Genomic DNA, 13,961 nt, shown 5'->3' on the forward strand with positions numbered 1-13,961 from the left:
GCAGCTCACAACTGTCTGTAACTCCAGTTCCAGGGGATCATTCCCTTGCCGTCTTCTGATCTTTGTGGGCACCAGGCACACACATGGTGCCCATACACACGTGCAGGCAAAGCATTCATACACATAAAACAATGTAAAAACCGTTGCCCATTTCAATGTTTAAAAGTCTTTTAAAATGTTTGTGTGTATAATGTACATATATTCCTGTTTTATTTTTGGTTTTGCTGAGGATTAAACCCAGGATTTGTACTTTCTTAGTGTGTGTTCTGTCTAAGGGTCTCTCCTCCTAAGAATGAATTCTAACACTGCACAGAGCTATTCTTGCAGTATTATTTAATGGTTGGAAACATTTATAAATGACATAAATGCCAAAGGGTGACCAAGCTTTTGGTGGAATCTTTATGTAACTTAAAAATCTTCAGAAACTACATAATAACATGCAAAATAGTCATGTAATTTTGAAAAATGTTAAATGATTTTCTTCAATGTTTATTCTGTGTTTAAAACCAAGCCAAAAGCCAAGCAGTGGTGGTGTACACTTTTAATCCCAGCACTCGGGGCAGAGGCAAGCGGATCTCTGAGTTCGAGGCTAGCCTGTTCCCATAGCCAGGACAGCCAGAGCTACACAGAGAAACCCTGTTTTGAAAAACCAAAACCAAAAATCCTCCAAAGAACAGAATCAAAGGGACTTGTGTCAGAAACACACTTGTGGTTCTCAGACCTTGAGACTCCAGTTTATTGACAGGAGAGATTTCATGTGAGCGGTAGAGGGTTTGTTGTTCCTTTAGGAATAGAGTCCAAAGTGTTAACATGAAAGTTACAACAGCACAGCAAGATATGGTGCTGTACACCTGCAGCCCTGGCACACTGGAGGCAGGGACAGGAAGAGCCTGGGCTTTGTAGAAATTCTGTTGGTCAGTCAGTCAATATCAAGGCACTGTACTTAAAATTAATATTCAAAATTGGAATAACACAGTGTGTTGGCTAGTTTTATGCCAATTTGATACAAGCTATAGTTGTTTTGGAACCTCAATGAGAAAATGCCCCCACCCGATTAGCCTGTGGGCAAGCCTGTGGGCAGGCCTATGGTGCATTTTCTTGATTGGTGATTGATGTGGGAGGGCCCGGCTCACTGTGGGTGGTGCCATCCTTGGACTGGTGGTCCTGGGTCTATAAGAAAATAGGTTAAGTTAGCAAGGAAGAGCAAGCTAGTAAGCAGAACTCTTCCATGACCTCTGCCCAAGTTCCTGCCTCCAGGTTCCTGTTCTGAGTTCTTGCTGTGACTTCTCTCAGTGATGGTGAAATAAACCCTTTCCTTCCCAAGTTGCATTTGGTTATGTTTTATCACAACAATAGAAAGCAAGCTAAGACACACAGAACGCTGCTTTCCTCAAATCTGATTTATTTTATTCACAGAAACAAACCATTGAGGAATAGCTGGCTCAAAGACGATCCTTTCTGTGAGGGTTGGAAGCAGTGCTTGCATTTCCCTTTCTATTCTAGCTCTGCCTCTGCTCAGCATCACCACACCACAGCTGGCTTTTCTGTCCCTGGTTTGTGGGTGCTATGCCTAGTACCCCACCTCACTGCAGGAACCTTGTCGGTGGTGTAGGAACCAATCAGGACTGTTTTATAGTTGTTGGACCAGGGAAGGCAAAGAAAAGATTGAGGGTCACCTAAGTTCCATCTTATTTTGATAGTGTAGTAACTTCAGAGAGGAGGAAGATCAACCGCCCAAGGGAACTGTCTCTGACTCGGGCAGATGAGTCCACTGTGCTTTTTTGTCTCTTGTGCTGTTTCTGGCTTCAGCTGTTGTGAGGTTGTTCCTATTAATGAGAACCCAAGTAAGAAGGTCCCCTGAGAGCTAGGGTTGCCAGCAGCTGCTTGTCAGAATCATCTTATGCATTTCCTACCCCCACCCCCCATCCCCGTTGGCTTTTGATATAGTGTCTCCCTACATAGCCTTGGCTGTCCTGGAACTCAGTGCATAGACCAGGCTGACTCTGCCTCCACCTCTCAAGTACTGGGATCAAAGGTGTGTGCCTCCACGCCTGGCCATCCATATCCTTTCCAGCAGTGAAATATTAGAAAATAATGTGACATGTGTCCTTTGGCTACAGCTCTATTCACCCCGGCAGCTACCTTTCTTTCCCACACTGTGTCCTGATCTTTAGGGTCCAGCAGCAGTAGAGTTTGAATTTTGTGGCCCTGGCGGATTGATAGCTAATTTAGTTTCCATGCAGCTCTTCTGGGAAACTGGCTTTTCTTTATTATAATACTTGAAAGTCAGAAGACAAACTTGTCATTGTGTTCAGTAGACAAGCAGAAGGTTCTCTGGTCCAGCCATGTTTCCATCCAGCCTTTACTTAGTGTCTACTGTGTGTCAGACAGTGTGAGGTCCACCAAAAGAGAATAGATTTGAAAATGAAACTGAGTGACTGGTCTATAGTACCTGAGGGGGGAAATAACTGCTTTCCTGTTTTAAAGAAGATTAGGAAAACTTTACATCTATTTAATGTGTGTATGGGTACATGAGATTTATTTTATGTGTATGAGTGTTTGCCTGCATGTATGTGCAGCATGTGTGTGCCTGTGTCCATGGAGGTCAGATAGGGGTTTTACATCCCCTGGGACTGCAGTGACAGATGGTTGTGAGCTGCTGTCTCTCCCGCCCCGATCTTTTCAATGTTGAGATAGTGGGCATTGAACTCAGGATTTAGAACCTGCTTTGTGAGTGCTGTGCCACCGAACTACATGCCTATCCCTCTTGGACTCTTAATGTAAACGTCTGTGGGTACAGTCACACTTAAAAATTGATTATTCCAGTGTGGCAGTGGTGGTACATGCTGTTAATCCCAGCGCTTCGCCTTCAAATCCCAGCTCTCCGGAAGCAGAGGCAGGCAGATCTCTGAGTTCCAGTGAGTTCCAGGACAGCCAAGGCTACCCAGAGAAACCCTGTCTTCGAAAAACACAAAAAGAATCAAGTAAAAGGGAAGGCCGGGGAAGCTTGTTATTTGCTTTTTGCTTTTTGCTTAGGCCTTTCCTCCTTTTGGGAATTTAGCTGATTGACTGTGTTGTATTTTAATTTTTTTTTTTTTAAATTTATTTTTTGGTTTTTTGAGACAGGGTTTCTGTGTAGCTTTGTGCCTTTCCTGGAGCTTGCTCTGTAGCCCAGGCTAGCCTCAAATTCACAGAGATCTGCCTGCCTCTGCCTCCTGAGTGCTGGGATTAAAGGTGTGCGCCACCACCGCGCGGCTGGGAGGAGTCACAGCATACAACAGGCCCACGTGTTAGGTTTATTGAGGGGAAGGGGAGAGAGAAGGGGGCAGAAAGGGACAGAGACCCGTCGGACCCTGGGGACGAGAGTGAAGGAAGAGAAAGAGACAGGAGATGCACAAAGGCCCGCCTTTTATAAGGAAACATAGTGAATGCTCACGGGGGTGCTCTGAGTGACCGTAGCTGAGGTACATCCTGTCAGGACCCTAAGGGCAGGCCAGTACGGACGCCTGAATGCTAACAGCCGGTTCCAAAGGCAACCTTAGTGCCTGTGCCTAGCAGGTCACTGCCCTGAAAAGGCCACCAGTGACAAGGACACTGGCTTCAATCGCAGATGGATTCTCTTGGCCTCGCTAAGGGGTAACAAGGACGTACGAGGCCGAGTTTGAGGTTCCTGGAGCAGCCTCACCCTGGTGGAGAAGGTGACATCGTCCTCGGGATTTAAGGTCACAGTTGACAGGTCTGGACTGTGTGGAATGTGTTGAAGAGTGTTGGTACATTTGGTCCAGGAGACTAGAAATTGAAACCCATAAGGACCTTCTGACCTTCGTTTTCCTCTTGTGCAGGTGGATGGAAGCTTGCCTAGGAGAGGACCTGCCACCCACCACGGAGCTGGAGGAGGGCCTTAGGAATGGAGTCTACCTTGCCAAACTAGGGAACTTCTTCTCTCCCAAAGTGGTGTCCCTGAAAAAAATCTATGATCGAGAGCAGACCAGATACAAGGTGGGTTCACTGCTTGGTGCTCTGATTATTTCTGCGTGCTTGAGAGGGGTTAGCACACTTGTTCAGTGTTGTTTCCTAACGAGCCCAGGGTGACGGAGTAGTGACAGAAGCAGTGGAAATGGCAGCTGTGCATCCGGTAGCATGCTTCCGACCGGCTATTGATCGAGGATTTCACAGCCCTGGATTTTTTTTTTTTTTTTTTTTTTTTTGCATTCTTAGAAAGTAGAGGAAGTAACTGGGGGAATTACCACTGTCAGTCTCACTAGAACTAGGCCCTGAGTGTAGCTGTAGCAACTTTGGGAAAATTCTTACTGCAGTATCAGAGTTCAAGATAAAATAGGAAAGAGACTTAATTTCAGAAAGCTTAGGTAAGTGGATGGACTGATTCCTGTGGCCGAGGCCATGGAAAGGACAGTTGGGATTCTGAGAAGGACCAGATTTCCTCTCTCTAGAGCTCCTAACATGAACTTGCCCCTGAATTACTGTCTGAGGGGCAGTGGAGGACCGCATAGCCAGAGTGAGTGTAAGTGGTTCAGGACTGGGCCAAAAGCCATATGAGCTAAAGCCCCAGACTGTGAAAACGGTTTTTATGTTTATGTTGAAATTCAGGTCAAGAAGGTAGAGGTCCTCAGCCAAGATCACTGCATCTATTAATTGTCTGAATGAGACAGAGGAGGAGGAAAGATTTCACCCTGGCCCACCGTTCCCTGGGTACAGGCTGCTGTCTCTGCTCCAGCCTTTCGTGGCTGCCGTAACCATCATAGCAGGGAGAGGAGCAAAGCTCACAGGGAGCTTCACCTCATGCTGGCTGAGAAGTCAGGGAGTAGGGGACAGGAGACTGAAAGGAGAGAGGGTGGGGGAGAAGAGAGGAGGAAGAGGAGAAGGCAGACTCCAGAGAGTGTCACCTTGACCGTCTCCCACCCCACTGGGCCAGCCAGCTATGAACTTAATCAGTGGATTAATCACTGATGGTTAGTACCCTCACGTTACAGTCACCTCTTTGTACTGTTAGCTGGGACTAACCCTGTAACTCAGGAATCTTGGAGGATATTCTAAATCCAAACCATGAGATCCTAAACAGAAATCACTTCAACTTTTTTTTTTTTTTTTTTTTTAAAAAAAAGACAGGGTCTTGATAGGTAGTTCTGGCTGACCTGGAACTCACTATGTAGACCAGGCTAGCCCCGAACTCATAGATCCAACCTACCTATGTCTCCTAAGTGTGGGATTAGAGGTAAATACCACCATGCTTGACTGGAAACTTCTTAAAAATGAAAGACTTAATATTTTGAATAAACAGTTATGCTGAAGACATCTTTTCCTGAGGCAGGGTCTCATTTTGTATCCCTGACTAGTCCAGAACTTGCTGTGTAGATCAAGCTGGCCCCAAGCTCACAGAGATCTGCTTCCCAAGTGCTGGGGTTAAACACTGGAGCTGTTCATGTAGACAGAATAGCAGTACACTAGTGCAGGGTAGAGGCTTTGCTTGTTTTGTTTGACATAGGGTCTCACTTTGTAATCCTGGCTGGCCTGGAGCTTGTGACAATTCTACTCCTGCCTCCTGAGTGGCACAGGTGTGTGCCATCATGTGCAACCTAATATTAATTTTTAAAAAATGGTTTGCAGCAGCAGTTTCTTAAAAAGCCCTATTCATATATCCCTTTGTAGCCGAGCATTGGTGGCACACGTCTTTGATCCTAGCACTTGGGAAGCAGAGGCAAGTGGATCTCTGAGTTTGAGGCCAGCTTGGTCTACAAAAAGAGTTCCAGGACAGCCAGGGCAACACAGAGAAACTGTATCAAAAAACAAAACAAACAAAATGTATATCCCTCTCTCGCTTTGTAAAGTGACCTGCCCCAAACTAATAGACATAGGGGTTGGGGCTATAACTCAGGGGTAGAGCTCTTGACTAGCATGTGTGAGGCCCTGGGTTTGATACCCAGAACTTTAAAAAAAATAAGCAGATGGGCATTTGCAAGGGATTGTTTCTAAGTATATTATGAAACCCTTCATTAACATTTTGTATAATATCTGCCATTTTTGCCTATTCACACACCACACTAACCTAAGTGGTTGTGTGTACATTGTCTCATACAGCCTCACAGCAGATGCACAAAGTAGCTATCCTAGGTGAAATATCTCAGGCTGCAAGGGGGAGTGCCTTGTCCACTGTCACCGGTAGGTGTCCACGCCTGACATGAGTCTCGGATAATGTGATTCCAGAGACCATGCTGTAAAGCGCACTGGTGAGCGAGGTTCTCCAGGCAGTTTGTAGGCGAGAGGAGGGAGGGTGCAGCCCCTTGGTGCTGAAGTGTGAGCGTGATGACTTAAGGAGGGGGTGTTGTGGAGTCTCACGAGGGGGTTCACAAGAAGAGCTTTATATAGTGTTCACCAGCAGCACCTAACACTCCTGTGTTTCTTTCAGGCTACTGGCTTGCACTTCAGACACACGGATAATGTGATTCAGTGGCTGAATGCCATGGATGAGATTGGATTGCCTAAGGTAACTTATCTGGTATTCATATTATTGGTGGTTTTGAAAAATAATAGCTCTCATTCAGCCTGTAAATTGTTCGGCATACCAACCAGTCATCTGTCCATCCTTCCTTCTATCCTTCCTTTCCTCTGCCCTTCTCCCTCCCTCCCTTTACACCTTTCTTCATTGTTTCTGAGATAGTGGCGCAAGCTCAAGCTGTAGCTTAGGCTGGCTTTGAACTCAGAATCCTCCTGCCTCAACTTCCAGAGTACTGGGATTGTAGGTACATAACAACATGCTGGCTAATTTTTTTCCTTCTCCTTAGTGGTAAAGGTTCCTTTCAGGTTGACTTAGGCAATGAATTTTTTTCCTTTGTATTTGTCCTTTTCCTCGTATTTCCCTCTCCTTACTGGGGGAATTTCCTACAGTGGTATTTATTCCAATTGCATCTCTTGGAGGTTTGCACTGTCGTGTGCACTTTTGTTTGTGGGCTTTTGCTAGGGGTGCACATGCCAGGCCAGCACTCTACCAACCGAGCCCTGAGCTACACGCCCAGCTTGATTCTTTGGATAAGAGCTTGCTCTGTAGCCCAGCTTGGCCTTAAAGCTCCTCCTGCCCAAGCCTTCTGAGTGCTGGGACAGCAGGCATCATCCACCCCGTGCCTCTATACCTGCCAGTGCACGTCAGTGGACTTCTTCACAGATGCACTTTCTATAGTGTAGAGATCCATCATTGTAAAGTGCACAGTAGTGGTTTATACTTAATTCCCAATGTTGTAGAGATGTCACCTTCCAGCCTCTGAGTATTCAAATCTACAGGGAGTATGAAAGCTACCTCACATTTTTAGTCGTTGAGGCAATATAATGAGGTGTGTGTGGTGGCTGTGGTTTTAATATGGGAGTGTGCATCCCGAGTGTTTTGTTCAGTTTATTTTGTGATGCCCTTAGTAAGTCGTCGTCTCCCGCCCACTCAGTACTTAGGCATAGAAGATGCACAGTACCTCCACTTTCACAGTCATGGTTTTGTTTTTTTTCTCTTAAAAAAATTTTTTTTTTAAGACAAGATCTCACTATGTAGTCCTAGTTGGCTTGGAACTCACTCTGTAGACCAGGCTGGCCTCAAATGCTGCCTTCCTTCTGCATCTAAAGTACTAGATTAAAGGCATATACCACCAAGATCTGGCTGGCTGGCTGGCTGGCTGACTTCCTTCCTTCCTTCCTTCCTTCCTTCCTTCCTTCCTTCCTTCCTCCCTCCCTCCCTCCCTCCCTCCTTTCCTTCCTGTTTTTGACATACTTCTAGGAATTTATTACCCCCCCCCCCCCCAATAATTTAAAACGACACAAGAAGCTGTATATAGAGAGTTTTCAGCAGTGCTTACGACAGGAGACTAGCTGGAGTAGACTACATGTTCCTTCAGTAGGGCGATCTCATGCCAAAGCTGCAAATCCTGGTGCCTTTAAAGATTATCTTTGAGAGCCCAGAGAGGTGGCTCGGTGTTCTGAGCACCGACTGCTCAGACTGCTCATCCAGAGGACGCGGGTTGGATTCCCAGCACCCACACCCCCTGTGGCTCCAGTTCCGGAAGCCCCGCTGCCCTCTCCACAGCTGCCAGGCCTGCACCCTGTGCGCAGACAGACGTGCAGGCAAAATGTTCACATGCGTGTGTAAAAATTGAAAAAACATTGATATTGAGTAAGGGGAGGAGCACCGGTTTGAGGTTATAAAAGCTTGTTCCCAGCAAAGATGAGATCACTGTTTTCGTGTCAAAATGAAGTAGGTGTGCTTTGAAATGAAAAATTGGTAAGGAGAGGCTTTTCATTCCTGTGCGATGGGATTAGGGGGTGGTTTTTATTTTCTTTATACTTCCCTGTGGAGCCCAGGTTTTGTAACTGAAGGAAGAATAAGAATAGAAGTAAGATGCAGAGTGCCATAAAGTGACTAAAGATAGTCACGTGGTAATCAGTCTTTGCCGCTCAGCTCAGTGTTAAGCTCATCATTATGCAGGGATCTGTTGAGCTGACTCAACTCCAGAGCTGAGTCTTAGCAAGAGACCAGCTTTTGTCCTCACTTCCTCCGAGTGCTGAAGTGCTCTTCTTTGTCCCACAAATGTCAGGAAATGCACTGCACCAGGTTGCTGTGGTTACCTGGCCTTTCTGTTCACCTATACCTCCTGCTCCCATTTTCTGTGATGCAAAATGCGTGCTAGTATAAAATACTGCACTGTATACCTGTGACTTCCTGCCTTTCGTAGAGTGTTGTCATCCATAGGCAGTGACAATTTAACCTCCTTTGAGTGGTGTTTAGAGTGTGTTTATGTTTGCTGTTGCTAGGTTGGTGGTTTTTTTTTTTGTTTGTTTTTTTTTTTGGTGGCACTAGAGACTGACCCCGGGCCTTCATGAGTGCTAGGCAAGTTCTCTACCCTTTACTATATCCTCAGCCTTCATTAGTTGTTATTTTGAGACAGTCTCACTAAATTGTCCAGGCTGCCCTTCAACTCACTCTGTATCCCGGCAAACCTTGAACTTAGGATTCTTCTGACTTAGCCTCAAAAATTTAGAGCTACCCTGGACTCCTCATCCACTCCTTCCCCACACTTTCTTCATTTGTCTGAGATACCTCTTTCATCCATCCACCACCACAGCTTTCCAGCCTGCTCCTCCAGCTTCCCCGCCTCATTGTCAGCACAGCCCGGGGCATGTCTCGGCAGCCTCTCTAAAGCCTCCCCTTCATCCTTTGCGCCAAAGCGAGGGTACATCTCGGTGTCCTGCTTGCCAAGTCTGTCTCTGAACATGATTGCCATCATCTGGTTCCATCCTACACAGCTCCCTTGTTTTCTAGTACTTTCTGGAATATGTTCTGTGCGTTTCAGAAAGCTTTAGACTCTTGCCTTGCTCTCTCACCAACACGAGTGTTCTTGTTATTGCCCCTGAAGAGCTTTTGCTGAGGTCTTGTCTGTCTGAGTAAAGGTCTTTGTTCTTTTCCAGACTCCTCCAACCACTTCATTCAGTCTACTTCTTTTCTTTCTCCCTAGATTTTTTACCCAGAAACCACAGATATCTATGATCGGAAGAACATGCCAAGATGTATCTACTGTATCCATGCCCTCAGGTAACCGGGCTGCTTGGTAAAATAAGTCATTTAAGGATAACGTCTTAGTCAAGCGTGTGTATCTTTTTTGTTCGTGGTAAAAGAATGAAAGAGATTTTACATCAGCTTCAGGATTTTCCAGTAGAATAGAAGGCTATTATCCTTACAGAAACACCTGTGTTTTTCTAGGGAGCAGAGAGAAGGGATTTGTTTATCCCCATAATATATTATTGTTGCAAAAACATGGTATAAGCTTTCACTATTGACCTAATGCCTCTCTGGACTCTGCATCTTAATCAGGGTGTGGTCTCCTTTTTTCAGTAATCTAGGCCCTTGCCATTGGTAAGCTATTTATTCATTCGTTAAATAGTTTTTATACCACCACAAGTATGATAGGAAAAAAATATCATTTCATGAAAAATGACCCAATTTCAAGTTCCCGCTTCTTTGACTCAGCAGGGGACTGAGTAGCAGGAAACAGTGTTGTGTCTGAAGGGAGGGCCGGGGAGATGAGGATGAACACTGGTAGCAGGGAATGGAAGTATTGTGAGGGGTCCACCTCCATCTTTTTTCCCCAGGGTACTCTTGAGGAGTGAGGGATAAGAGATTTAGATAGAAATGTAGAGGGAAGAGAGACAGGTAGAAACACAGGATAGTCTGGGAGGGCCTGGATCAACATCCACCGGCCCCTGCTGTCTCTTCTAAAGGGCCTTTTATAGGAATGCCAAGGGGTGGACCAGAAGACCTCCCCCTCCCACAACCAAGTGCAGACCATCCCAAATACCTGATAACCACACACATGGTCAATTTATCTCTTTATAAAGCCCTGCTGGGTAAAGCAAGCTCAGATCTCACTAGGAAACCTCTGTGGGCTCCCACATAGTATAATGTTTTATCAGATTTACTCCGTGGCTACAGGACTGAAGGAGAAAGTTGGGGAGGAAGTGGGGCATGAAGATGAGATTTGTTTGTTTGGATTCCTCTTGCTGTACAGCCTCTTGTATGTGTGCTTAATCAATGTTAATTTTATGAATGAAAGTGGACCTATAGCATGGACGCATAAGAAGCCTGTTATCTCTAGTTGAGTCTAGGACCTCACACATGCTAAGCAGACATTCTGCCACCGAGCTGCTCCATCTCGGGGGTTTTGATGAGACTTAGGATTCTTGGTATCACCAGCATCCTTGTGAGCACGCAGAAGAGTGAATAGCTGGCTAGTGCATCTCCTGTGTGAAGAGAGTAACAAATTCAAATGCATGGGTCTGAGCCAAAACTCAGTTAATTCTCAGCATTGTGGTTGGCTTCGTGTGCGGAGGTCTGTCTGTGTTGATAACCTGGTGAAGGCTGTGTCTACAATGACCATCTGAACTTGGCAGGCACAGAGGCGAAGCTGGCAGAATTCCTCTCTGCTTCTCCTGTAGCCTCTGATGTAGCCTGGGTCCCAGTCGCTCCATTCTTTGAAATCAGATGAAGAATTAGCCGAGCCTTTCTAATGATGGCGTCAGGACAAAGGGAGGAAGTACACTATTGTTCTCCGGTCCTCTTGCATGTGCACTCTCTGCTTAGAAAGCACACGTAGAGCAGAGTGTTCTGCCTCGGGATTTATGGTTTCTTTCCTCCCATTTGGTGCTTTTCCTGAAAGGTAAGGTGGCAACACTTGATAGTATGTAGGAAGGGCCTCAACGGCAGCTCCCAGGGCAGATCCCCACCTCACTCACTATTGGGGCATCCTCTTCCTTTGTACCAGCAGTCACCCAGGAGCTGCTTCCGACACCTTCAGGGAGTGCCAGAGGTCTTCCCCAACCTCAACCATGCTACGAAAGTGCTCTCACTGAGATGTGCTCTCCCCGCCTCCCCTCTACAAAGAGTTTTAACTGACAGTATTCCAGAAATAGTTATTGCACCTCAGTTATGCTCAGCTGTTTTGTAGGTGACATTCCATTCTCTGTTGTTTGTACATTTATTTTCTTTTCTCCTGATATTTTACATTTGGAATTAGAAGGATCAGGTGTTCTAGGTCATCCTTGGCTATATAATGAGTTCCAGGCCAGCTAGGACTGCATAAGATCCTGTCTCCTCCCCACCCCCAAAGCAAATTTAAACAAAACTCCACTGATTTTGGTGCTAACTGGGCCCATAATCCTTCACCTTATATTAAGTAAAAATCCTTCCTGTTGTGAAAATTGAGTTTAGGTTTACTATGAGTTCATTTGATTGCAAAACCTGGTAAAAATTAATTGAGATTATCTAGATTATCTACAGAGTGTGGTTATTTTTGATGATAATAGGGTTTATAGATTATATGCAAAACTGTGGATTCCCCTGTTGCACCTTTTTAAATGATTCACAAAACATTTTATTTTGTGTGTGCACAACGACACACACGTCAAGGTCAGAGGACAACTTCTAGGAGTCAGTCATTTCTTCCACCACCTGAGTCCTGGGGAGCGAACTCAGGTCGTCAGGTTTAATGGCAAGTGCCTTTACCTGCCGGGCCAAAGCACCAACTCCTTCCGATATGTTTTTATTTCTTCCTCCTATGTCTTGCTGATGTCAGTGTCTGTAAAGTGCAGGCCTGATCTCTTCGAATCTGTTGATTCTGATCTGTTTGAGCTTGAGAATCAGCCTGACAACAGGCTTGTAGACATTTATCTCTGGAGGAGTCACTGGTGAGCTTTATCGTCCTTCCCTTGTGGAGCTTAGAGTCTAGATTCTTTTTGTTTTTTGAGACAGGGTTTCTCTGTGTAGACTTGGCTGTCCTGGATCTCGCTCTGTAGACCAGGCTGGCCTCGAACTCACAGAGATCCACCTGCCTCTGCCTCCTGGGTGCTGGGATTAAAGACGTGTGCCACCACTGCCTGTCTGAGTCGAGTCTTATTATTCTCTGAAGAGGGAAGATAATAAGATGTACTTTATTTTAAACTTTTAATTAACCTGGATTAAGCTTCTGTGTCAGTAATAGGAATTTTATTGAAGCAAGATTTGCTCTCTGAATCATTTTCATGAGACTTGTTTAAAATGTCTTATTACTTAAAACTTAGAGACACAAGTGAAAAGACCTCACTAGTGCTGACAGAATGTCAGGTATGTTAACATTAACATCTAATTACACATTAACTTTGCCGCAACTGGGACTTGAATTGGAGTGTAAGGGAAAGTTGCATCCCATTGTGGCCCTCCCTGGGACGAAAAGTATGCCGTGGTAGAACTGTCGCTGCAAGGGAGACTCTCTGCAGAGCGCTCCTCTCTCCCAATGTCACCCTTTCATCTGCGCGCTGCAGCTGCAGCTGCTACATGAGGCTTCATCTTTTGCACATTGGTGTCTTCTAGTTTGTACCTGTTCAAGCTGGGCCTGGCTCCTCAGATTCAAGACCTGTATGGAAAGGTTGACTTCACAGGTAAGGAGGGGCAGGCTCGGCAGCAAACGTATGACTCATGACTCGCGGTAATCGCCTGGGAAGTTCACAGGACCTGTCTAAAGGAGAAGGCCTTTAGAATACTCCCTCAGGAAGATGACAGGCCTAAGTAAGCTGCCCTGTAGTGTGGTAGGAAGAACGTGAGCCTGGAGTCGCAGACTCTGCTCTTTGATTTGTGGTGTGGGAGGATTGGTGAGTCTAGTTTTCTCATACATATTTTGTTACGTGAGTATCAGTTATCTGGGATAGTAACATGTAAAGCATCAAAAGGCAGTATGTGGAACTGACATTAAACATCTCCATGTTATGAAAAGAGCTTTATACAATGAAGTCTTTCCCTTCCCGCTGGACCTGTTAGAGAAAACTAAGGGAGTGGGGTGGCTGAAAAATGACAGTTTCGTTATCTTAATGTGTGAGCTCTTGGCACACACTTCCTGTGTGTTGTAAGTACAGCAATACCTTCTAGAGAAACTGTTGGAGACTGGAAATCGAGTCAGACAGCCCTGTTGGTTGGCCTCTGATGAGAGACTAATAGCAGATGGCCTGATGGAAGCACATACACTAGAGAGTGTATCAGGAGACTAGAGCCAGAAAGGTGGGTGGGTCCAGGTTTTCTCTGAGCACTACCTGTGAGAAGTAAAGGGTCCATCAGAACAACCTTAATCCTTCCCCAGAACAGTTGTCTTCAATGACCTAGGGACCTCCCACTGGACCCGCCTCTTAAAGGGCTCAGTACCTCTCACAGCCCCACCCTTGTGGGGTAAGCCACATTCCAAGCCATAGCATTTTGTGTATTTGTTATAGTCGAGTGCTTGAAGAGATGGAGGCTTGGGAAGGGTATGGACAGTGGTAACACTGGTTAAGAGTAAGGTTCAACTCTCTCAATTGGTGATTGTTCTGTCAGCCTTGGAGTTTAAAATTGGTAGTAAAGCTTTTATCTATAATATTTTTCCTTTCAGGAAGCTCATTCACTAGACTCAGGA

The 13,961-nt window shown here is 45.6% G+C and overlaps 1 protein-coding gene across 1 annotated transcript in view; it reads left to right on the forward strand.

Annotated features, from left to right (window-relative positions):
• Iqgap1 (IQ motif containing GTPase activating protein 1) overlaps positions 1–13,961 on the forward strand; it is a 100,431-nt gene that overhangs the window by 31,693 nt on the left and 54,777 nt on the right. The window contains exons 3-6 of the mRNA XM_059272370.1: positions 3,843–3,999; positions 6,425–6,502; positions 9,507–9,583; positions 12,893–12,960. Coding sequence (XP_059128353.1) covers positions 3,843–3,999; positions 6,425–6,502; positions 9,507–9,583; positions 12,893–12,960 — 380 coding nt within the window. The remainder of the gene's footprint in view (positions 1–3,842; positions 4,000–6,424; positions 6,503–9,506; positions 9,584–12,892; positions 12,961–13,961) is intronic.

The sequence above is a fragment of the Peromyscus eremicus genome, chromosome 1 (genome assembly GCF_949786415.1).
Source record: "Peromyscus eremicus chromosome 1, PerEre_H2_v1, whole genome shotgun sequence".
In the NCBI taxonomy this organism is placed as follows: domain Eukaryota; kingdom Metazoa; phylum Chordata; class Mammalia; order Rodentia; family Cricetidae; genus Peromyscus; species Peromyscus eremicus.